Source organism: Phragmites australis, chromosome 8 (genome assembly GCF_958298935.1).
Source record: "Phragmites australis chromosome 8, lpPhrAust1.1, whole genome shotgun sequence".
NCBI classification, from domain to species: Eukaryota; Viridiplantae; Streptophyta; class Magnoliopsida; order Poales; family Poaceae; genus Phragmites; species Phragmites australis.
In genome coordinates, this window is record NC_084928.1 from 7,230,825 (window position 1) to 7,256,702 (window position 25,878).

Sequence of the window (25,878 nt, forward strand, 5' to 3'; positions counted from 1 at the left end):
TATTTACTTAAAATTGGTAATTATAAAAGTTGTAATATTTGTTGATCATCCTCCTTTCAATCTCGTGCTTCTAATGATTGGTTTCTTTTATGAAATTTATTTATAGAAGCTAATATTATGTTATCTCGTCACTTGTATCATTTTTCAATATACTTGGTTGAGATAAGCTTTTGAGCATGAATGCAATTCTTTCATTTTATCATATGCTCAATCTTATTGCTTAGTTCATTTGTTGAACTTCGTGAATTATCATTTATTGATCTTGTTTCCTAGATGTATTTTGGACACTTGTTATGATTTATATGCCTTTTTGTCTAAACTATGTCTTTATTGGATCTTAGAAGTGATGAGCATGCTTGTTTAGATTTAATATCTATAGCATGCTTGCTTTCTTTGATCCAATATATAGAGTAAGCCTCTCTCAAAAGCTCTTAATGGATAAAAGTTGCATATTAACTTTAATTGGTATCTAATTCATATTTATATACATCATTTTTGATAGAGCTTACTCTATGTGTTGAAGTTTTTGCTAACCTTTATGGACCCAATGAGTTTGGGATCAAATTGTACTTAAATAAGTTTTAGGTACAACGGAGATACATTAGATGCTTGACTCATTCATAGACAAGGTCTTTTCAAAAGATCTTTTCAATTGAAATTTATGAAGGACTTCATCTTTCAATTGATATCTATAAAGAAGATCCTTTCCTTAAACTTCAATTGTAATAAAAAAAGAAGTATCATATTAAAGTAAAGCCAAGCAAGAATGAGCAATAACTTACTACATAAATCCAATGCTTTTAGATAACTTGTTCTTAATTCAACCTTGTGTAGGTTACATCATAGTATGAAAGTAATTTGCGAAAATTTGTTTTTTTTTTGCAAGTGCCTAAAAGATTCTTTATTGCAAATATGAGTAATTTGAAGTAGCATATTTTTATGGTAACTCTATAATCATCTTTATGATTAATCCAATCCCAAATATACGAAAGAATTAATATCAAATGCTTTAGTTGCTTTTATATGCAATATTGATGAAGATTGCAAAATTTATCCTTTTACTTGAGGTTTATTTGCTTTGGTTAGAAACATCTCAACATTCGCTTTTTAAGTCGAGTTGTGTTGAACTCTTTCATCTTAGTCCGTTTTGAATGGCCTTGCTAAACACATAAGCTTATAAGATGTAGACACTTTGTGATAAATAAAATACTTGTTATAATGTCAATAATTTTGCTATATTCAATTTGAGCATAATCCATTGCTTTTGTGTTTTGGATATTATTTTCGAACTCATACTTGACTTGCTTTCAATTGAATTTGTTTCAATTGACATCTCTTTCAATTAGTATGGTTTGGATTTTTATTTAGAATCTCTTTTCACTCTTTTTGATCCATTGTATGGTGTGATCTCCTAAATTATTTGTAATTGGATAAATGCATTTGATTTCACTCAATCTATGAGAAATGCGCACTTTTTGGGGGAGCTCATACTGTAAGTGGTAGTACATTAGCCTTCGATGATTTCTTTGTGGTATAAGGCTAATATGTTTTGGTGAGAATTTCTTTTTGGCAAGTTCTCCAAAGCTCTTATATTTTGGCATTGATGCCAATCGGGGGAGAATTTGTAAATATTATATTTGCTAAAGGGCTTTGCTAATGGAGGAGTTTTGAAAGTTATATCTTTACAGAGGAAAAGTTTTTGCATGCATGTGTTGCATGGTTAAGTTGCATGCATATTTACTTGTAATATGTATAAGCATGCCTTTATGGTTCTTATGTATAAAAAAAACTCCGTCTAAAATTTGAGATAGACAATATATACAATGATATTCAATATTTATTCACACATGCATAGATTGTGGTGGAGTTTACTCTATACATAAGTTTAGTTTTGCTAACATCAAAATCATTGTGATGTTTGATGCTAGTAAAACGAGTTTTGGTAAATTCAAACAACTTTGTGATGTTTGATACTACCAAAATATGATCTTAATATACATTGTATCTTCGGATTAGATGTATATTAATAACTTCTTCTTTTAAATATAACCATCTAGTGAGATTGTCATCAATTACCAAAATGGTGGAGATTGAAGGTGCATCTAGCCCCTAGATGTGATTTTGGTAATTAATGACAATACCTATAGACTAATAATTATGTTGAGAATTATTTGTAGGTTGTTCCATAGGAGATGCATAATTGATGAAACATGGATTCGTTGAAGAATGTCATGAGATCAAAGAGATGCATCAAAGTCATTGAGCTCTAGGTGATGCTCATGTGATGTAGAAGAATCTTAAGTGAGAAGAGACCTCGGAGTTTGAGGATGGTCTCAAGAATATCCTCAATAAGCATGAAGACAAAAATTACTTGTGGAGATTAAGTAACTAAAGGTATTGTATTGTCAATTGAGTTTTATGGACTAACCCATGTGCTATGTGCTTGAGAGTAAGTTATGATTAGATTCCATATGAAGGCAAATATCGAATTGAGATATTCAATGTACCGAGTTGGAAGAGTAAGATCAAGACAAGCTTAGTAGATAATTTGTGTGCTTGATGCTTGCGGTTCATACCTTGGTGGTGAACTGGATGAAGATGATGTGAAAAGAAAAGTCTTTCATGTTTGGTGCATGGGAAGCAATCAAGTGAACTTCATCAAGCTTCCAGAAGATCAAGAGAGGATCGAGATAGGAAGTGAGGATGAACATCGTCATCAAACTCAAGTGAAGAGTTGATGACAAGCTTAGAAAAAACATCGGGACTCAGATGATGTGTTCGTCAAGCCCAACGGGATGGCTAGCTCAAGGCAAATGTGTACTATAGGACATTTTTTGTTTTGCCAATCAAAAGTGTTTAGAGAAGAAAATTGACCAAATTTATAGAATAAATGTCTTACTATTAAGAGGGATTGATGTGTGTTTACTTAAGGTTTCTGTGGTGCCAAAATGGCTCAAACTTGTATTTCATATAGAATTGAAAATTATAGTTTGAGAAAATCCATCGAAAAGACTGCCTTGGGAGCTTCTGAGTGCTGGCGGTCTGACTGGCCCAGGTGGTGGTCTGACCGCTGTATATGAATCATAGCAGTCTTACTCTTTCTTGAGAGTGGCGGTTTGACCGGCCCTTTGGGCGGTCTGACCGCTGTATAACTTCGGTGGCTTTTAGATTTGTTCTCTTGCCCGGTCTAACCAGCTTGTCTCACGGTCTAACCGCTAAGGAACAGAGGCTCTGCAATGCTTCTGCTCGGTGGGCGGTCTGACCGTAGGGTTGGCCGGTTTGACCGCCAAGATTATGATGGTCTGACCGTCGGTTTCTTTCCGGTCCAACCGTGCGTATACGAAAGGTTTTTTGTGTTGGCGGTCTGATCGAGAAGGGCGGGGATCTAACCGTCAGCCTGTGTCAGAATTAAATTTATCTGTAGCCGTTGTACGGGGGTGATCTGACCGCCATTTGCGCTGCGTTCTGACCGCCACTTGCGTAGAATTGTCAGAACCATAGTAATGATCAGCTTTTGTGTAGATGGGTATAAATAAGAGCATGTCTGGTTCATTAAATATCTCTCTTGACTCTAACACATAAATACAACACCTTGAGCTCTTGCCCTTGCTCTCCCTCTCACTGTTGGTTTAGTGATTGCATCTTTGAGAGGTTTAGAGCATCTAGTGCATAATTTCAAGAGTTTGAGTAATTAGGCACTAGTGATCCTTCAAGCAAGCATCATTGGCTTATTACTCTTGGAGGTTGCCGCCTCCTAGACGGCTTGGAGGTTGTGGCGCCGTTGAGCCCTTCAAAGAAGCTTGTGAAGGAGTCACGGTGGTGATTGTGAGAGGCTTTGTGCATGCTGCTGGAGAGGTAAAGTGCAACTCTAGTGGAATCGAGATAGTGAGTGGTTCATTGGATTAATCGGCTCAAGATCAAGTTACTCGTGGAGAGTCTCTTCTCGTGGTGAGAATTGCATACTTGATAGAGGAGTGGTTAAAGGCTTGAACCCACCTCAACGTGGATTATGGGTGATCACCGATACCACGAGATAAACTTTGGTTATCATCTCTCGTGCTATTTACTTCTATATTGTGATATTTACTTCCGTATAATTTATCTTATGTGATTTTTATTTCTAGAATCATAATTGTTTACATGCCACCCTAGGTTGCAAACCTTATATAAATATAGAATTGGTCACTTTGTTGAGACATAGAGTTTGGGGGTTTTATATGTGTTATAACCGATCATTTTAATTCCGCACCTTTATCGGTTAAATTGATAGATAGTTTTTAAGACTGTTTATTCACCCTCCCTCTAGTCGGCCTCCTTAATCCTACAGCAGCGCCGTTGAGCCGCCTCCCGCACTCGCCCGCTTGCCACTCCCGCAGCACCGTCGCCTGCCCACTGCCGCCAAGCCACCACTTGCCGCTCCCGCCCGCTCGTCTCTGCTCGTGCATCACCGCCAAGCCACCGCCCGAGCTCGCCCATAGTGCCACCGAGCTACCTCCCATACCCGCCCATAGGGTCTCCATCGGGTTTTAGATCTCTATCGGGTTCAGAGCTGGAGGCGATTTTTCATCATTAATGGTTTTAGGGCAAATCAGATTTTCCGATTCGAATTTCGAATCAAATATATTCTTACTATACCCAATTCTAACTCGCTCCGTTACCAAGCCAATCCTAGACACCGAAGTTATGGTCCATCACGTGGAGGGAGCACCACTCGGCACCATACACATCACTGTGCGTCTGTACTGCGCCACCACCGATCAGACGGGGGAAAGAAAACGAATGGCACATATGTCACGAGGATCCAAGAGGGAATCTAGGATGCTGGTATTATCTGTGATTGGTTGAAGGAGCTAATATAAACAATGAGATGTTCAGTTAATTCAGAATATGAATATACATTTAATATAGACTATTCAAGTTTGAATTCTCTTATACATAAATTTAAGTGTCTATTAAAAATAGTTACGTACATCCTAAACGTTTTAACCTCTCCTTCATGCCGGTGTTAAAAATTAGATTTCCATTATTAAAAAATATAAATAAGTTAACAAGTAACGAACATGCAAGCATATATATATATATATATATATATATATATATATATATATATATATATATAGGAAAACTAGTATGTACTCCTGGGTGTATGTACTCCCACCTCTCATATACCACTTTTACACGTGTGTTATACTTCTTTATCATTTTAAATATACTTCATTAGTAATTATAAGATACTACAATACAAATCTCACGAAAATTTTTATGAAATTCCATGATTTTTATCATAATTTGCGTATATACTTCTTTTATGTATAAAAAAGAGTATATAGCAAAAATGAAAGGCTAACATTGAATTTTTTTTTCATACAACTCATATTGGAGTATCTTAGAATTAGTATTAGAGTATACTAAAAATGATAAAAGAGTATAAAGTGTTTGTTTATGTGGTATATTGCATGTGGGAGTACATACTCCTACGAGTATAGAATAGGTGTCCTATATATATATATAGGACACCTATTCTATACTCGTAGGAGTATGTACTCCCACATGCAATATACCACATAAACAAACACTTTATACTCTTTTATTATTTTTAGTATACTCTAATACTAATTCTAAGATACTCCAATATGAGTTGTATGAAAAAAAAATTCAATGTATATATATAGGACACCTATTCTATACTCCTAGGAGTATGTACTCCCACATGCAATATACCACATAAACAAACACTTTATACTCTTTTATCATTTTTAGTATACTCTAATACTAATTCTAAGATACTCCAATATGAGTTGTATGAAAAAAAAATTCAATGTTAGCCTTTCATTTTTGCTATATACTCTTTTTTATACATAAAAGAAGTATATACACAAATTATGATAAAAATCATGGAATTTCATAAAAAATTTTGTGGGATTTGTATTGTAGTATCTTATAATTACTAATGAAGTATATTTAAAATGATAAAGAAGTATAACACACGTGTAAAAGTGGTATATGAGATGTGGGAGTACATACACCCAGGAGTACATACTAGTTTTCCTATATATATATATATATATATATATATATATATATATATTTGTTTTGTATTAGTGCAGAACCTAAGTTTACTTCTGTATTTTATAGAGCTCAGTCGACCGCAAATGCATCGTCCATCCACGTAAAGGTAAAACTGAGAAAGGGCTAGTTCAGACCCATACGGCACATGGAACCTGTTTGCGGGTTCATATCATACGGAAAAAAAAAATTATACGACTCTTCACATAAAGATATTTACGAGATTTTAACCTATATTATCTTTCTTTTGATTCAACGATTGATAGCAAGAGAGAGAAAAATAAGAGCACGTGTCATATTAAGAGATAAAGTCCTTGATCCAGACTAGAAAAATTGTGGCAGAGAAAAGATTGAGCAACAAAAGCTGCAGCGGGCAACCTTATATTTTTTCCGTAAAGCATTGTATTTTGCCATCCTTTTCTTCCACCTCGTCTTCCTCTTCTAGAGTGGTCTATCTAGTTTGCTTGCCAATCTTTAACATTCCACAGTGACCTTTTTGGCTTTTGTCGATGGATGCCGCTATTAAGAAAATGAAGTGTCAAGTATTTATATAAAAATTATAATTTTCAATGCAAATAAGACTACAAGTGTTTAAAACTTGTAATTTCTAATATTAACAAAGACTATATATGTTTAATATAATTAACTATCTTGTCAGTACTAATATAAGCAGCGATGCTTAAGTAAGCATCTCATCCTCTAAACATATGTGCTACTGTAGTAAAAAATCTGATTTTTTTTACAAGCACATACTCTAAGCACTCCTATTATACATGCTCGTAGTCTACAACCTTAATCACCTCGCTAACTTGTGAGGTTTGTCTAAATTATTTGGTTGGCTTGATGCCATAGGAAATGGTTCTTGTTACAACTTAGGAAAATTCAGCTCCAGCTCACTGCAACTGCAAGTTGATTGTCTATATTAAGCTGTATGTATCAAATAGTTCAACCAAAAGCTTAAATTGATAAAAAAAAATAGATAATTTACTTATACTTCAACGCTCTCTTTGCATGTAGGCTTCTTCAAAAGCCTCAAACGTAAAAAAAAAATTGGCTATAATTTTTTATTTTAATTGCATCTATCAGAACTCGAGCTCAAGACTTCTAACCATGATACCATATTGAGATACATGCACCGATCAATTTCAAAAAAATTAAGCTGATAAAAAAAACAATTCACTTATATTTTTTATACTAGCATTCTATGTTAGGATCGACCTGCGACAGGATCTTTCCCTTTCGAATGAACCCAAAGACTGAAAGCAAATTCTATAAAACCTTCATACGAAAGATGTACATAAAACCCTGATCACATATTCTTTGATCCAACAACTAAGTAAAAAAATACGTATTATAAATTTTTTTTATAAAATCTAGTCCTATAATTTTTGCTTATTCAAAACCGGATATAACCGGCTGATGTGGTTAGCACTGCCGATCGTCCGCCGCCCGGTCGGCCGATCCGCAACTCCGCGTCAGCGTTGATCGATTTGCCCGCGTGACGGGGTTAGGTGCCCAAGCTGCCGATCAGGCCAAGCTTTTGACCATCCATGTGCAGCAACCCTTGTCACCATCACGCTTCCATTCAACTATCACGTCGCGGCAGCATCTGGATTCTGGCCACTGCCAATCACCGTCTCCATCAGTCCCCTTCTAAGGGCCAAAATCCAAAAAATGTTTTAAGGGATCTTCCGGACCATTCTTTTTGCCTCGAAAAATTTATGAACCCAATAAAATCGGAGAGTAACGGATGTAACTTTTTTCTAAATATCCGTAGAGTAAAAAAAACGTCGAAATCGAAATCTGTATATAAAATTTATGTCTATTTTACCGAAAGTCACTCTGTATCACCTATCAAATTACAATTTAGAAAAAATCAATCATAAATGATGGGTCGTAATCGTGACTCGTTATTTATGACCTTTGGCAAAAAATATTAAAAGGATAAAATATTCGGTTTCCTTCATAACACATGCGAGAGTGAGGTGATAAGGGGCAATGCACGCGAGTGAAGTTCACGAGTTTGATTCCTATGAGAGGTAGAGTTTAAAAATAGTGTGAAAAAATAGCATGTTACACGTGGCGAGTGATGATAGCCTCTGGTTGGAATGACTAGGGTAAAAATATATTTTTTATGATTTTTTTCGTGTAAAAAAAATGTTTATCAGTCAGGAGTGATGGGTTATAATTGTGATTCGTCATTTATGATGTTTTATAGGTGACGGTAAGTGACGAGTCAATTTTGTTTTACAAATCCATGAAATTTCCATTATTTTTTATGCTCTGCTATATAGGTATTATATGTTACTGAAAAAAATCTCAAAAATTAAATATTTCATTCACCTTGAAATTTTGGCGAATTTTAAATCTCTGGTCTCAGCCCACGCGGTGAATTCTCCTAACGGCAGACACATACGTCCGTGCCCAGCCGCGCTTGCCTGGTTCGTTGATCATATCTCCTGGCCTTGAAGCAATTTCTTGAAGACTCATGTGATGTGACCTTCAAGCATCGCTTAACTTCAGTTAGTCAAAATTTAGTTGTTCAGTGATTTGTGTCGATTAGGAAAGTAGAAGGTTCTATCATAAAACAGTTGTTCTGAAATTTTACTTTCATTTCTGAAACGTTGCGTCCTTTCTGTAGATGTGTGTTTGAGATGGTGGTTTGCACAATTTGTTTTTCTTAAGCTGGTAAGCTTCAACAGGTGGTTGGAGTTCAGAGAGGGGATACTTCGCCACTGCCGGGACCAGAAGACGTGAGTTTTGCTGACGAGTGATGATAGTGTTTGAGAGTTCTTTTTTTTTCAGAATTATGTTTGAGAGTTATTAATTTTTCGTTGTGAGATACCTAGAAATTAAATACTTGGTGTGTGGTGGACCTGGTGGTGCCATGGTGAGTATGTGTTAGTTTATATCACTGAAAAAGCTAGACGAGTCGCCGGAGCTGATGAATTTTAATGGAAGCTTCGGTTTTGTGAGATCACGTGTGATGAAAAATTAATTTAGTGATGAAATTAGCAAACTAAAATAATTTAGCATAATGTCACATGTGATGCACATAAGTTTCTAAGATGTTGCTTGATATGCTTGTGATATCATAGTTGTTTGAATACGTTTTTGTTAGCGTAGTTGTGATTTTGATATAGATATAATATACTTACATGAGTAATGTTGTATGGATTGATACTGAGTTAAGTTGGGAAAAATTGTGCTCGTATGGTTATCATGTTTTTCTATGTGTAGGTGTTCTTATAGGGCGAACATGATCGATGTCGGGATCAGAACTAAGTTTAGTGAGGAACTGATATCTTAATGATAGAGGATGTTATGCGGGATGTTTAAGCTAGAGAACAGGTAATGATAAGACAATATGTGTAGGAGGCACATGTGGGGTCAGCGGTTTGACCGACTGCATGGTGAACGCGGGTGGCAGTCTGACTATAGAAGTTGGAAGCTAAAGTGTTTTCGGCGGACTCAATCAAGAGTCTAACTGCCAGGGTGGCAGTTTGACCGCGACCGGGTGGTCAGTCTAACCGCTAGAAGAGGTTTCGGGAGAAAATCTTCAATTCACGTGGTGTAATCTCTCCGACAGAAGACTACTCAGGTAGAATGAGTGTTGTTCATGGCTAGCGGTTTGTGGTCTAACCGCTTGGCATGATCCAAATTGGTTTCAACTTGGCACTTTTGATTCCAAGCCACAGTCAGCTTGGGAGGCTATAAAAAGATGGGCTCACGACCAGAGATGGCACCAAGACCCTGAAGAGAGCTTAAGGATTAGGTTTATGAAGAGAGAACCTCTTGGAGGCGGATGTTGATCTAGAGAGATATAGTTGAGAGGATTTCAACTAGAGAGTGAGGGAGAAGCGAGAACCCCACCTAGGATTTAGGATTTTGTAAAATCTTTGTAAGGATGTTGTGGAAATGCATCTTTTGAACATATCTATGTAATAAAGATCAAGTCTTATAGGTTGATGAGTTGGTGATTTGTTTCTTCCTCTTTTTTCTTTGTTTTACTTTTCCGTTTTGGTTTTTATGGATCTTTTGGTTTATTATAATTTGTCTTGGTTTGATCCATCTAAAGCCCTCGTAGGGCATCTATGTAATTTTCTAAAAAGCTTTATTGGTTAAACTTTCATAATTCTTACTTAATCATGAAATTATGGTTTAATCAAGTTCATTATCACCATTTGTCACAGTTTGCTTTGGGGGTTCATAAATCTTGATGTAGATATCGGATTCAGACCAAGGCTTAATTTGGAGCTCAACATGTCCAATCTTTTGAATTCCCGATCTTTTCTGCAGAATCTCACAAAAGATGGGGCAGTTCAGAACTTCAGATACATACATAGGAGTATCAACTACAGTACATATAATATGACGGAGATATACCCAAATTGGAGTGGCATTATCCCCTGCACTGCTTTGGCTCCTCTGTTGTAGATGTCTCGAATAATTTCTTAATAAGTGTTAGCTCACCTTTCCGAAATAAAAATTCATAAAAACTGACCACCAATGACGGATATGAAAAACTCACAAAGGCATGGCACGACCAAGAAATATCATTGTAAGCAGTTCAATATATTTTTATTTTGTATCCCCACAATCCCATGAAGAGTAGATAAATAGGGCCCTCAACAAAATCAAAGAGAGTACTCGTAAAGAGAAAAAAAGTGTGCAATATAACTTTGCAATCCCATGGCTACCACTCACCTCACAATAGCATAGTCAACAGAAACTAGCCGGTGCTACAATCAGATTGCAACAGTGCTACACAAGCTTGCATAGCAAGCAAAGATGACACCAGACACGACAAACTCCTAACAAGTCTCAAATTAAAGAAGCCTAAGTTGTCAATCATGATCTTACTGTATATAGGTTTATTTAGAGCCAAAACCCATGGCATCATGTCTTATTTCCAGGCCGTGGTATGATCAAGATGGAGTGAAGGATTATGCTTAGGCCTTGATTGCTACCTGCACACGACAGAGACAAACAATGAACAGCCAGATAAATTCTCAGAATGTAACCAAATCTTTTTAAAGCAAAGGATTTGTACTAACACACAGCTTGAACAGAAGCCAGGAAAAATGTTGTATATAAGCAGATAACAAAAAGGGAAAAAATGTAATAGGAGCCCTACAAACTACCTAGAACTAGATAACCCCAACTTGCCCCTTCAAATCCACAGCCAACTGAAACATCAAGAAAATGAAGCCTAGAAATGCATACCAGCCATAACCTGCTCAGCTCATGACGCTAATCAAGTTCCGCTAGAAGTTCCAAGTGTCAACCTGTTAATGGAAAGTAATGGTTCCGGAGCCCAGCAGGCAAAAGCCAACTCATTTCGACACTTTCAGATGCCAGAACACTCACACAAGCACCTCAGATTAGTAAAACCCAGCAATGATCAGGTACAGGCGCAAGATTGAAATTAACACCACCACACATTCCGGTATTAGAACAATCAAATTAATGATGATAGATCATCCAGAGACAAGTTTTGATCAAAATAGCCACACACAAGTTCAAAGTATCACAAGTAACCAGCACGACCGTATTAAGTACAAGATTCATCTTTCAATTGCATGTGATAAAATATTAAAATCCATTCCTCGGTAGATGCCATTGCCAGAATATCTCCACCACGATGAACCCGATCAAACTTATAGCCCCCAGCCCCCTGTTCCAATTTGCTTAATTTTACCATCTGCATTAAACAAGATTATTGATCACATTTTATCATCTGTATCCAGTATGCAACCAGACGAATTGAACATTGCAAAAAGGGAAACAATCAACCGGCAAGGTAATTGTATAGCGTATTAGTGTATCACACATTTTTTTTTGAATGCTTGTCGAATATGTATACATGATAGGTTACGGATAGATTTGAATTGTAATTGAGTGGGATTAGGATTAGAGTTGTAGTCAAACTCCTAATTCCGGACTTTTAAATAGAAGACACCACCGTTGTAACTAATGACAAGACTGAAACAGTTGGGAAGGAACGCCCGTAGTCATGTCCCGAGAATATAGGCAACTTGACCGAACCTCGCTAAAAAAAACATTATATCTTATATATTGATCTTATGATTAGCTTGATAATCCTGATAATACTTTCGTTAAAATCCTAACAAAATCAACCGTCAAGCTAATTGTATAGCGTATCGGTGTATCAAAAAAAAGGCTTGTGATTCACCCGCTGCGCCCGTGCCAGCCAAAGGTAAGCACTGCGTGTCTGCCGGCCGGCTGCGGAAGACCGGGATGTCCGGGACTCCGGGCCATTCACCCACTAGATCGGAGAGGGCGTCGCACCCGTCGTCGTACGCGCCTACGCGGCGAGGAATGCTCAGCTCAGCTCAGCATCAGCTCACCGTGGACGAGGAGAACACCAGTTCGAGTGGGCGCGCACAGCAGACACCACCACACATCTATATTCACACTCGTATCGGCACCGCCGCCCGAGGCCTTCATACCAAACCCGACGAGTCACCGAGATTGCACCGTGGCCTTTCTTTCGGAGAACGCGCTCGAACGAGCGCGCCGGCAGGCCAGTGGCTCCGGCGGCAATCGTGCGGCGACGAGGGGCCGGCGGAGGCATGAAGCGTCATCTAAGGTTTAGGTGTTCGAGGTGGGAGGTTTCTTCCCCCACGGCTATAGAAGTCGGGTGGTACATCGACCCGGTGGTCGGTGGCGGCGGTCGACCGGTCGGCGAGGCTGCAGGGGCGCGCGCCGTATGCCGCGGAAGGTGGCACCGGACGGTGGGCGGGGTCGGTAAGTTTAGGAGCGAGCCCGTAGTGGAAGAGGAGGCGGGGATGCGGGGACAGCCACGGCGCGGGCGGCTTCGGGAGCGGCGGCGAGGAGGGAGGGCGTAGGGGACTAGGGGGCACCGGCGAGGGAGGATGAAGGGGGTGTAGCGCGTTCGCAGCCTGGGAGTTTGAGGGAACTTACTTTGCGTAGACGACCATGGCCATCAGGCTGATGAGTGCTGCTGCCGCTCCGAGCACCATCTTGGGGAGGACCCCCAAGACTGCCTGGATTGGTCCGTCCTCTGCGACGGCACCTCCGCCGCCGGCGCAGACGTGCACAAAGACGAGCGCCATGCCCAGAAAGAAGGTCACCGTCGCAGCAGCAGGCAGCACATGGACCGCAGCCATACCGAGCGCGCGAGCGTGCGCCGCGTCGTCCACGCCACCCACAGGCTGCTGGACAAACAAGAAGAACTCGAGGCGGCCAATCAACGGGCATAAGATGAAGATGATGAACTCCGACAGGCGCCAGTTGCCGGCGGCGGCGGCGGCATGGTGTTGGTGCCCGTAGATGAACGCCACGGCTGTGAAGATTGTCTCCATCGTAGCCAACGGCAGCATGACCTGGAGAGCGCCGTTGGACGGGGCAGCTTGAGCGGGTGTATTGGTGGTACCCGGCTGGTCGGAGAAGGAAGGAACTTGGACGGCGATGAAAGACGCGCAGAGGGCGAGGAATGCGACCGCGGTTGCGCTCACCATTCTGTTCGGTCGGGGGGATCTTGAGGTGGCGACGACGGAGGAGGGCTCGGCGCCGTCGCTGGAATGGGGAACAGCGATAGCGTGTTAGGGTTTAAAGCCTCTGGGATCGGGGGAAGAGGAAATTATTTGTCGATGGCTACGAACTGGGAATCTGTGTCCACTGAGCGGTCACGGCCGGGCTGGTGACCGATGCATGCGGACGCAACCATGCTTGAAATGCATCCCATTTGCCGAAAGATCGGTCGGACGTCCAATAATATGCTATTCCCCGCTCGCCCACCCGCCGCCCAGTCAACCAAGCATATATGCCGACGCGGACGCGAATCGATCGCTCGGGCCGCGAGGCGACGCACGAAACTTCTCTGGTTTACTCCGGCCGGGATTTCAATTTCGTTTTACTTTTCGGTTTTGGTTTCGTTAACCTTTTTCTCTTCCTCCTTTTTCTTTGTTTTACTTTCTAGTTTTGATTTTTTGGATCTTTTGGTTTATTATGATTTATCTTGATTTGATCCATCTAAAATCCTCATAGGGCATTTATCTAATTTTCTAGAAACTGTTATCGGTTAAACTTTCATAATTCTTACTTAATCATGAAATTATGGTTCAATCAAGTTCATTATCACTATTTGTCACGTTTTTCTTTCGGGGTTCATAAATCTTGATGTAGATATCGGATTTATGCCATTCTTGTTGGGTTAATTCCATAACTTTGTCTAGTTTATGCTATTAAAATTTGAGAATAATTGGAGCTACGAATTTAGTTCTACATCATTTTTAGTAACATGTTTGCAATCTGGCTAGCATTGGAATATGAGAATATATTATATTTTTTATTAGGTGAATTAAAATTTTAATTTGGCTCCTTCCAATTATTCACCTACTAATTGCCTAACTAGTGAGTAATTGATCCTACAGGTTTAGCGGCGGTACTTGTTCTAGAGTGATGATATGATGCCTAAGAGCATCTGCCAATTGGCTAGCTATAGTCAATTTTGACGATTGGGTGAAAAAATCGGCTCCAGCCAGCTTGATATCGGACTCGCCGAAAATTGGGGCTCGCTATCATCTCCTCCTCGCTCGTCAAATCCAGCGAGGAGGATAGCGCCTCCCTCACTCGCCATCGACAACTGTTGGCCCCTCCGCCACCATTTCAGCTCGCGCCGCCGCGTCCCCCCCCCCCCCCGCGCTAGAGCTTGAGCTGGCGGCGCTGTTCCTGGTGCTCCCGTGGTGAAGTTTTATTCTTGTTTTTCTATGCGCTGACCACCCACCTAGGGTGCTGAAGCTTAAAGAAATAGTTGCATGTTTTCTGATTTCGTGCCACTTTGTTTTGATTCTTGCACGAGTGGAGTGGTATAGATGCTTTTCTAAAGCTTGCTTTTGTTGTGTTGACTGAAATTGCAAAAAGATAGCTACAAGAGCTAATAAGGCTGCCTGTGTTGTATTGACTGACATTGCAAAATCATAGCAGCTGATGATAGGAAAATAAGAATATTTATGATGTTAAGAGAGATAAAGTCATTATGCAGATGGAGAGTTAAGTGACAGTGAGACTTTGGAGGCAACCAAATAGATGCATCATTGTCTAATCTGTTCAGGCAGCAAGCTTGAAATGGTTGCTTGCTTCAGTTTTCCTGTATGTTAATGCTTAAATATGTTTTCTCCTATGATTGATGCAGCTGACTATGTGAATTTGCATGACTAATTGTAGAGAGCCCCAATGAAAGGTTATGTGAACTTGTTGAGCTAAGAAAACAATATCGCAATTTGGGATGATAATCTGTTTGGTAGCCCACCCGAGGAGCAGCAATCGCTAAGTTTAGAAGCTACTCCATCGTCCAAGATGAATTATCTAATGTCCAAGCATTCCGTCATGTTGTGGAGCATTTATTAGCTCATATTGATTGTTTGCTAGGTGCAGTGCTGTAAGAATGAGTTTGTCGTCGTCATCCGAGGATGACGACGACGAATCCAAAAGAGACCGACAACTCATTTTGCTATGGTAGTGGAGAAACAACAAGACAAATGACCTTGCATATATAGACCCAAAAAATATAGCCGTTGCAAATGGAGCGAGATTCAGTGAATCGGCTGTAGATGCTCTAATGCAACATCTATATGTTGTATTAACTTAAACAGAAAGAGTGATTTAGATAGAAGAGAAATTTTCAAGTGTTACCGTTAACCAACCAAGTTATGCGTTTGACACATGTGAAGGCCATGAACATGGCTCATGGTGAGGGCACGTACTCCTTGTCCCTGCATTTAATGGCAGACCGACCAATAGGGTGAAGTAGGGCGGCTTCCGGACAGTGAGACACCCCCTTCCCTCCTCCCACTGAGTTTCTCCGTTTAGATCAAGCTTTGGCGGCCTACCATGGCATTATGTTCGTGCAGACCTGCAGAGAGACGATGGAAGGGAGGGCACAAGAGAAATAAGTCACGAAGGGGTATGGGTTGCACGCACAACACAATAGCCCATATCAGTATATTATTCCTTCAGCCCAACGCAAATGGCACATGCCCAAGCCACATTCAGGCATTCAGCCCTTGTCCGTTCCCCACCGGCCACCGTTCCATAACCTAGGGATATCGTAACAATTTTGTTCATTCCCCTGTGAGCAGCAAGCGGGACGCGGAGGGATTGCCGCCACTGCCAAGCACACCCTAGCTCCAAATCAATGTTGTGTGCCGCTACCCTCACCGGAGTGGAGCAAGACCAGCAATCTAGCATGGTGGGAGGAGGCGAAGGAGCTGAACCCAGCGTCGGACACGAGCGCTATGCAGCAAAAACCGACGCAAGTCATAGGCGTGCCACTCTCGTCGCGGCAGGTGCGTATTCATCTCCTCGTTCTTGATTTCTTGTGCTATGAATTTTGTTTCTTGCGTTGTACTGCTCATTTCTTAAGTGCTCAAATTTGTCTCTGATTGGTACCAATAATAGCGCTGGGCATGGAGGGAGGCTGAAACTAGCCATTTGGAAGCTCCAGACCTACCCCACCAAGCAAGAAGCGCTACAAAATGCTAGGTATATTCAGTATTTCAGTTATTCACTGTGGTTTGATTCCTTTAGAAAATGGATAGACAGATGCAGGCAAGTAGTTTGAACACTTCAAAAATTAAATGATTTTGTAGTTTGATTCCTTTAGCCTTCCGTATTTCAGTTATTCACAAGAAGTCAAGAATGGGCATGTCGGTGACACAGGAACCAGGGGTCCCCCAGTCCCAAGGCTAGATCAGCAGTTTGCCACGTGGTGCCCTCCTGCGGGGATTATCTCCATGAGGTACGAGAAGACTAAGTTCTGAGAGAGAGTGCTCGGGGCCATGAACAGTGGTCCCCGAGTACCCGATTTTTCCAATGACCCGAGAAGAACAAGTGCTGGGAAGAGAGTGCTCGGGGTCGTGAACAGTAGCCCCCGAGCACTCAAGTCCCCCGACGACCAGAAAAGCCGAGTACCGGGAAGGGGGTGCTCAGGGCTGCGAACAGTGGCTCCCGAGCACCCGAGTACCCCGAGGACCCAAGGAAGTTAGTTCCGGGAGAGAGTGCTCGGGGCCGTGAACAGTGGCCCATGAGCACTCGGTTCCCCGAGGACCCGAACAGCCAATTCCGGGAGAGAGTGCTCTGGGCCGTGAATAGTGGCCCTCGAGTACTCGGTTCCCCGAGGACCAAGAAAGGGCATATCTGGGAGAGAGTGCTCGGGACCGTGAACAGTGACCCCCGAGCACTCGGTTCCCCGACGGCCTCAGAAGTCCTTTGCCAGTGGCCCCCACAGAGGTCCAACGGTGAGGTGTCAACCAGTGAAAGGCCCGATGCCGCATTTAAGAGGGCGCGTGGCCTGTCACTTCCAATTGCTCCTGCCACGCTTGCTGTCAGTCCCTATCACGGCTTGGTAGGGAGGTGTGGGGACATTTAATGCACGGGTTCCATCCCGCGTCATCCGGCGTGCTTCGGGATAACATCACGAAGCCCAAGGCGCCCCGTCTGCCGCCCTGCTGTGTCAGACCCGCTCTGACCGAATGGGCACGCTGGGCTGCTCGGTGGCTGCCCGGTGGGCCCTCTCCGCGGCGCCTGTTGCAGAATGACATCATGACGAACAGACCGAACGGGGGTGCGTTTTCAACCCTCCCCGTCACTTCGTGTAGCAGCCCATGATGGTTGCTTTCCCTTTATGGCGCCTTGGAGCTCGTGCCCTCCCTTTCTGGGCACGCTACCGCCGGTGAGTATTTAAGGCGGGGTGGGCTCCCTGGAGAAGACAAGTAATAGAAGAGAGACAAGGAGGAAGCCGAGGAAGAAGACAGAGGTCCAGTACCAGCACAGAAGCTGAGATCACCGAAGAACAAGGAGCTCGAAGCTCTAGGCTAGACAAATATTCTTGTAATCAGCAACATCTCTGAAAGACATTCTCAGAGCATTTATAGTACACACAAGAGTAGGGTATTATGCTCAGTGCGGCCTGAACCTGTCTAAAAACCTCCATTGCATTGACTGCATTCTGCATACGATCCTTCCATTCCATCCCACCTGCCGTCGCATTTACGCCCATTTATTTCACCCGCAAAACATATTCAGAATCATCCCCCCGGCCGAATCTCGAAGGGGGTCCCTCCGGATCCCTGCTTGAGAAGTTCACCCTCTGACAGGGCACCATGCAATAAAAATTAAATTATTTTGTAGATTTAAAGTCCTTCTTTAGTAGCAATTTGTCGAGTAGCTTGGGTCTAAGTACCCATGAAAGTGGGAATGCTCTTGAATCTGAAGAAGGGCAAGGGGAGGTGGGTGACTTAGGATTGGGACTGGAAGATTCAGCACCTGAAGTTGCATACTCTGTGGCACAAGTTGTTGTTGAAGATGCACTATTGCCAAATTTGCCATCACAAGATGTTGAAGGTATTAAGGTTTTCAATTCAGATGTCCATCTTGTTTCCGATCCAGGACTTCATATTCCAATTGAGGGATTTCATCCAAACATTAGAGATGATGTTAAGAGGGTTTATTTGTTGAAGGGTCAGACACACCTTTTGGTCATGATTTTCCTCACAAGTTATGTAATAGTAGGGCATTTTTAGAAAGTTGGTTAAGGCAAAACAATTGGCTAGAGTCTAATGTGGCAAATGATGCAACATATTGTTTCTATTGCTTTGTTTTTAAGTAGGAGCCCTTAGAGCAACAATTTGGTCATGATGCTTTCATCAAAGTAGCGTATAGGAATTGGAAGAATACTTATCATAGACTTCCTCTTCATGTTGGTGGGGCAACTAGTTGTCACAATAGAGCAAGGATAGCATGCGAAGATTTTAAGAATCGAAGGGCAAGTATCGCACATACGGTTAGACTAATAGTGTTGATGCTGAAGTGAAATATAAAGTTAGTGTGAATGTCGCTTCTTTAGATGTTGCAAGCTTTCTCATTGCGCAAGCTCATCCATTTCGTGGACATGATGAATCTCCCTCTTCCTTAAATAGAGGGAATTTCTTAGAGATGCTTGAGTGGCGAAAAAAAAGAATGAGGGTGTAAAGGTTGCATTTGAGGAGTTGTGTCCATTAAATACTCAAATGACTTCTCACAAGATTCAAAATGACCTTACTGAAAGTTGTGCGATAGATATTAGGAAAGTGATAAAGGAAGAGATTGGTGATAAACATTTCTCAGTTCTAATTGATGAATCTCGTGATATCTCAATAGTAGAGCAGATGGCTGTGATTGTGAGGTTAGTTATTATTTATTTATGTATCCTATTAATTATTTTGATCTTGCAAGTTAGTCACCTAATTGCATCATGTGTCTTGTAGGTTTGTGAGCAATAGAGGAATAGTTGTGGAAAGGTTTTTGGGTCTCAAACATGTAGAGGATACAACATCAAATGCATTAAAGAAAGTTTTTCTTGAGATGTTTGCTAACTATGGTTTATCTGTTGCTAAACTTCGAGGGCAAGGATATGATGGAGCTTCAAATATGAGAGGTGAATTCAATGGTTTGCAAAAACAAATTCGTGATGAGAACCCTTATGCTTTCTATGTTCATTGCTTTGCTCATCAGTTGCATTTGGTCATTGTTTCTGTTACAACTTGTTGTTCATCTTTCTTTGATTTCTTCAACTATGTGAGTTTGATTGTGACTAGTGCTAGTTCATCTTGTCAAAGGAAAGATAAGTTAATTGCACATAATCGTGATACCATTTTGCAAAAGTTGGATAGTGGTGATATTTTTTTTAAGAAAGGGGAAGAATCAAAGAACAAACTTGGTTAGACATGGTGATACAAGATGAGGTCCTCATTTCACAACATTACTCTAGATTGAGTCAATGTGGAATTTTGTGGTCAGAGTGTTGTTCGTGATCAGGGGATGAGCATAATCCTGGTCGAGCGGCTAGTTTGGTACACAAAATGGAGAGATTTTCCTTTGTTTTAAATATGAAGTTGATGTTGCAAGTTCTTCGTATTACAAATGAGTTGTCTCTCTTGCTGCAAAGAAAGGATCAAAATATTGTTCAGGCTATGTCATTACTTATTGATGTCAAAACACGTTTAGTCACCTTGCGAAATAATGGTTGGGAGCCGTTATTTAAAGAAGTCAAATTATTTTGTGTTGCCAAAAAGATTCCGCTGCCAAATATGAATAAGACCATACCAAGATGGGGTCGCTCAAGGCTTGATGGAGACTTGATAACTCAAGAGCATCATTATCGTGTTGATACTTTTTTTTCCTCTTATTATATTATCACGGTTATCAATATCATCGCTTGAATGAGGTACATCGGAGTTATTTGGGTGCTTATCTTGTCTTCATCCAAGAGACTTATTCTCTAAGTTTGATATTGATAAGATTGTTCGTCTGACAAAGATCTATGATCCTAATTTCTCAATTGTTGAGCGTTCGCTTATAAGGGATCAACTTGAGATCTTCATTCTTCACGTGCGAAGAGTTGATGATTTCAAAGCTTGTCGTGATCTTGGAAGCTTGGCCATGAAATTGATAGAAACTGAAAAACATCTTGCTTTTCCTCTAGTCTATCGCATCATAGAGTTAGCATTGCTCTTTCCAGTAGCAACGACATCGGTTAAAAGATCTTTCTCAGCTATGAATATAACCAAGACAGATTTGTGCAATAGGATGTCCGATGAGCTGCTCAATGACTTGATTTTGTGCTACATTGAGAAGGATATATTTAAAGGACTTGATTCGGATAAAATTAAGAAGACATTTCAAGTTATGAAAGATCAGAAAATGAGCTTGCCTAAACCTCTAAAAGACCTAGACATTCTTAGTGTTTTAAGAGTGATATGTCTTCTTATAATATTCACTATATTTTGCAATATATGATCACTTAATTATCACCTACTAATTGATTAATTTTTGAAATTGACAGGTTTGTACTATATCTTTTGATGTATATTTATTTATATGATGTAAGAATAGTTATTTACTTGTTATATGAGAGGTCCATCTTTATTCTTCTTCCATACAATTTATACTCTATTTTGATGTTACTCCGATTTAAATATGGTATGCGTATACGATTTGTTTTTTTATTGGCTAAATTTTCTATGTGATTCCACCTACTTATAATTTTAGGCCGGATCCACCACTGCCTGCATTAGAAATTTCTTGTGATTGTGTGTGCGGACGCTAGGATGTTTCATCGAAGTTCTATTTTGGCAAATTGTAATCGAATGTATCTGATCAGGTTTATCCAGCTGAGCCTTTCGTGAGCTGCTATTTCCGATGCTTTAATTTGTCGTCATTTTGGGGGTGAAACGGTCACTCGCATATGTTGCCTGCCTACTATCAGTAGCACTATTATCTGACCAAATAATTCTGCTAGGAAAACTTCCTAAAAATATATAACTTCTACGAGGTATGAGGCGACCTGGCGTGCATCTAGGTTGAGCCTGAGCCCCACCAGAGCCCCACCAGAGGACTCGGCCCGCCGGCACAGCCCGACGGGTACCCAGAAGCCCGCCTGAGCCGTACCAGGAGGGCCCTAAGTCCAATCTCTAGACTGAGAGGTTTGTGCTCTGCCATGGTTCGGACTCTATCCTCTCAACCAAAAAAATAAATAAATAAATTCGGACACTAAACCTACTCCCATGGTCCCCTAGCCTCCCTTTCGTTTGAGAACGAAGCAATTTTGGCCAAATCAAGCGAGACAAAACTATTTTATCACCGAATGAAGGAAGTTAAATGTATGCAGAAACAAAATGAAACTATGACAGCGACGAGAACCCTCCACCCTTAATCAGTTTCATCTATACTTTCGCAAAGAAGAAGATGAGTTTTATCTACAAGTGTAACACCTTTTTCTTGCGAGTAGCCAGATCTGTAGCAGCTATCAACTGTATGTCTCTTTTCCTTTCAGAAGAGCAAAATGCATGGCTGCTCTCTGAGAGGACTTGCAGACATACGGAAGACTCGGGTGAGTCTAGCTAAGGATTGCGTAAGGCTCAGCAGAAAGTCAGCAAGATTTGATCTCAAAATAATAAGGTAAGCAAAAAAGCGCGGAACTAGCTTGCACAGCTAGCAAAACGAGCACTAAAAGTTGGGGGACAAGACAAACCTGCCATCGCCATGACGCTTGTGGCAGACGAGAGAAGCTCAAGGTCCTGCCATGGAGCTGAGCTCGACCGCCCTGCCCATCTGTGGAGACGACAGCAGCAGATCGGCGAACACGCGGACGGAGGACGGAGAGGGGCGAGCTAGGTGGAAGAAGCTCATTTGAGCCGGAGCACATTGACTTGCAAAGTTGCAAGTCTCCCTCTTCCTCAGCATCTAACAGCATCCAAATAACAGGTGGACAATCGCCATCACTGTGCGTCGGTATTCCACCAATCAGAGAGAAGAAAAGGAACAGCTACGCATGCGTCGCAGCTTACAATAATCCGACTCCTTTTGCGAGGGTATCTACGTTCATGATTGAGCGATAGATGATAAACAACGTTGTACTAGAAAACAACCGGCCATTTTTTAGTGCTCTACGGACCCAATCTACACAGATTGCACAGACAAGATACAAATGTACAGATGTAGTGGTATCTGGTGCAGGTAAACATGGATCGAGTTTAGGGACTAGAATCGTCAAATGGATAGAATCATACAGTGGAGTACTACAGAAGTTTACATGTTCAGTTCAAATGCTAGAACACCATCTGAAAATCCACACAAATCCCACACAGTTGGAATGTCTGTCATAAAGTACTACTTTGATTGAAGTATAATGTCTACTGGTTTCACAGTTAGAAGTTGAAATATTCAGACTACACATTTCCTTCTGTAACTTTCATATGGCAATCGTCAGCCTTAAGATCACTAGTTCACTACGGTTCGTGGTTCAGAAAACTGATATATACTTTGATTGGCATGTGGATGCTACTTACCATTCTCACATCGAGCTGAATTTTGGGACCTGAGATAAGATGCTCAATGTGCCTGCTCTGGACGTGATGAACCAGTCACTCTGATCTGCATGAGTGAGCATGTCGATCTGTCCACACGAGATACAAGAATAAACTTCCTTAGACATAAGCCATGCAACAAATGCAAGCCACGAATATGAGACTATCGTCCACCAATTCAGGGGAGAACAGAAACAGACTACTCCAGTTGGGTAGGGCTTTTGTCGTTGGCACTACTGGGCCTGTGAGCAGGATTAACAAATTTCGGTATTCATGAATATGGGCCAATTCGATTCGCACCAAATTCATAATTTAACTAGTTTTTGAATTTAAATTAAAAATATTTAAAAAATTACAAAAATTCTAAAAATACTAGAGACAATTTTAAGACCTTCTATGAATTTTTTTTCAAAAGTATTGTTATTTGCATCATATTTTATGGAGACAAAGTCTGAAAAAAAAAAAGAAAAATTCTAAAATGGGTCGTATGAACCGGATGATTTGGCCCCATCACGTTAAGGAAAAACTTAACAAGCAAACACATACTTTTCTTGTGTAGGGAGTATCTCAACAAGATCTTTAAATTTGTTTCACTTCATTTAGAGTTTTCTTAATTTCTCCATGATTTTTACAAAGTTCACAAGCATAAAGTGAACATGGTAAGAAACAACACTATAATTAATTTTTTTCATGTTTACCATTATTTTTTCTACATAAATCATAGTATAAATAAACTAATAAAAATGGTTTCACTAATTTTGGAGGTGTGATGAGTTAGTTATGAATTAATCTAATTGCAACACATTTTCACTAATTTTGCATGTTAAAATAACTATTTCATGAGTTAATGTATTTTTAAAAGACATAGAATCATGTAAAAAGACTAAAAAATTGGTTTCATGATTTTTTTATTAGCAAAGAATTAACTATGCATTTAACTAGGTTTAGCAAATACATTTTCTCATAGAAAATATTCAACTTTTTTATGAGTATAAATACTTTTATCATGTAGATCATATTGTAAGGAAACCAACAAAATTTGTTTCACTTATTTGAAGCTCAGATGTATTAGTTATTGATTTTACAAGGTTGAGCTATTTTTCAATTTTTTTATTGAACTTCACTGAAATTCAAGAAATGTGCTAAGCAAATTAGGAGATTCGACCAGTTTTCGATGAATTTGTTCAAAATACAGAAAATTCAATCGGTTTTCGCTGACTCGATTCGATTGATTTTTATCTCTGATTTGCAAATTTAATTGAGTGAATTTGTCCGAATTCTAGTCAAATTTAGATCGAATTTTTCGGTTTTTGTGAATTTTGAAAAATCGCTGGTCCCGATTTTCAAGTGCCAAACGATTTATAAACCCCACATGTGAGAGGTTCAGAAATTGTTCGATCGCAACAATTATTTTCTGTATGCTGATTCAGCTGATTCTCCATGTGAAGTGAACGCACAAAAATCAATGGTTCTCTGTGCCAAATCTCTGCCGTTTCTACCGTGATGCTGCTCCGATGGTGCCGTCGTGGTGCTGCACCACGACTCGTGTGTCCATCTTCGCTGTGGTTGTGTCTAGCTCATGGCGTTTGTATTGCTCCTCACCTTATCTAACCTCCTTTTTTTATGTAGGTTTGGGTCCATGGGGAGCTTGATGACTATAGGATGGCCAGGGGACGGCATGGTTGCGAGGGGGTAGCATTGTTGCTGCTTTGGTTTTGGCCTTTGCGCGGGCTGACCGTGCATGGGTGGATTGAGGGAGCCGCTAACGTAAGCTTTGCTTGCCTTTTGGCCAGCATCGATGACGGCGACGTCCTTGAGTGCTGTTTTTCTCCTTGAAGATGTTGTCAGAGAGTCTCCCCCCTCCCCTCCCCCTCGACTTTCTGGGTGAAAACCTAGTTCGGGTAACCGGACAGGCGGACAAGTGACGACTTTGACTCAACGTCGCGTCCTTCTTGAGGCGTCATTTTGGAGATCCTGTTCTCGCGCTGCAGTGGTAGTTGGCCCAGTGGCGGCTTGGTCGGGTTCGGTTTGAACCGTCGATTTTTTCTGTAGGTTTACCCATATGTCCTCGTTTCACGGTGGCTTTGGTTTGACTCTTCTCGACAGCATTTTTTTTCAATGCGCGCTCCACTAAAGCGACGCACTGCCATCTTATAGGTCAGAGAGGTGTGGCATGAGAGCAGTTGTCGGTGACACAGGAACCAAGGGTCCCCGAATCCCGAGGCCAGACCGGCAGGTTGCCACGTGGCGACCTCCCGCGGGGATGATCCCCGCGAAGCGCGAGAAGACTAAGTCCCGGGAGAGGACGCTCGGGGCCATGAACAGTGGTTCCCGGGTACCCGGGTTCCCCGATGATCCGAGAAGGTCAAGTGCCGAAAAGAGAGTGCTCGGGGTCATGAACAGTGGCCCCCGATCACCCAAGTTCCCCGACGACCAGAAAAGCTGAGTACCGGGAAGGATGTGCTCGGGGCTGCGAACAGTGGCCCCCGAGCACCCGAGTACCCCGAGGACTCAAGGAAGGTAGTTCCGGAAGAGAGTACTCGGGACCGCGAACAGCGGCCCCCGAGCACTCGGTTCCCCAAGGACCAAAAAAGGGTATATCCGGGAGAGAGCGCTCGGGGATGAGAACAGTGACCCCCGAGCACTCGGTTCCCCGACGGCCTAAGAAGTCCTTCGCCGGTGGCCCCCACAGAGGTCCAGCGGTGAGGTGTCAGCACATGAAAGGCCTGATGCCGCATTTAAGAGGGCGCGTGGCCTGTCACTTCCAACTGCTCCAGCCACGCTCGGTGTCAGTCCCTGCCACATTCTGGCAGGAGGGCGTGGGGACATTTAATGCACGGGTCCCATCCCGCGTCATCCGGCGCGCCTCGGGATAGCATCGCGAGGCCCAAGACGCCCCGCCTGCCGCCCTGCTGTGTCA

At 41.5% G+C, this 25,878-nt stretch overlaps 1 protein-coding gene across 5 annotated transcripts; it reads right to left on the reverse strand.

Annotated features, from left to right (window-relative positions):
* Positions 1 to 11,516: 11,516 nt before the first annotated feature.
* LOC133926484 (uncharacterized) lies at positions 11,517 to 22,440 on the reverse strand. 5 transcript variants are annotated; one of them, XM_062372451.1, is made up of 4 exons: positions 22,124 to 22,384; positions 15,759 to 15,967; positions 13,015 to 13,629; positions 11,517 to 11,770 (listed from the first exon to the last, which is right to left on the reverse strand). In XM_062372451.1, the coding sequence occupies exons 2-4, from the start codon at positions 15,794 to 15,796 to the stop codon at positions 11,764 to 11,766; spliced, it is 660 nt and encodes a 219-aa protein (XP_062228435.1). In that variant the 5' UTR covers positions 15,797 to 15,967; positions 22,124 to 22,384; the 3' UTR covers positions 11,517 to 11,763. The 5 variants fall into 5 exon arrangements, 4 of the variants coding, with proteins under 4 accessions (XP_062228435.1, XP_062228437.1, XP_062228436.1 ...); XM_062372453.1 differs by having other exon boundaries at positions 15,748 to 15,967; positions 22,124 to 22,381; XM_062372452.1 differs by lacking the exon at positions 15,759 to 15,967 and having other exon boundaries at positions 22,124 to 22,380.
* Between the last annotated feature and the right edge of the window lie 3,438 nt (positions 22,441 to 25,878).

What these genes read in the sequence shown, in the direction of transcription:
- LOC133926484 (XM_062372450.1), bottom strand. Translation starts at nt 13,798, where the DNA reads ATGGGATGCATTTCAAGCATGGTTGCGTCCGCATGCATCGGTCACCAG. An exon ending in TCAGTGGACACAGATTCCCA is followed by an intron (nt 13,630 to 13,715) that starts GTTCGTAGCCAT and finishes TCCCCATTCCAG; the next exon opens with CGACGGCGCCGAGCCCTCCT.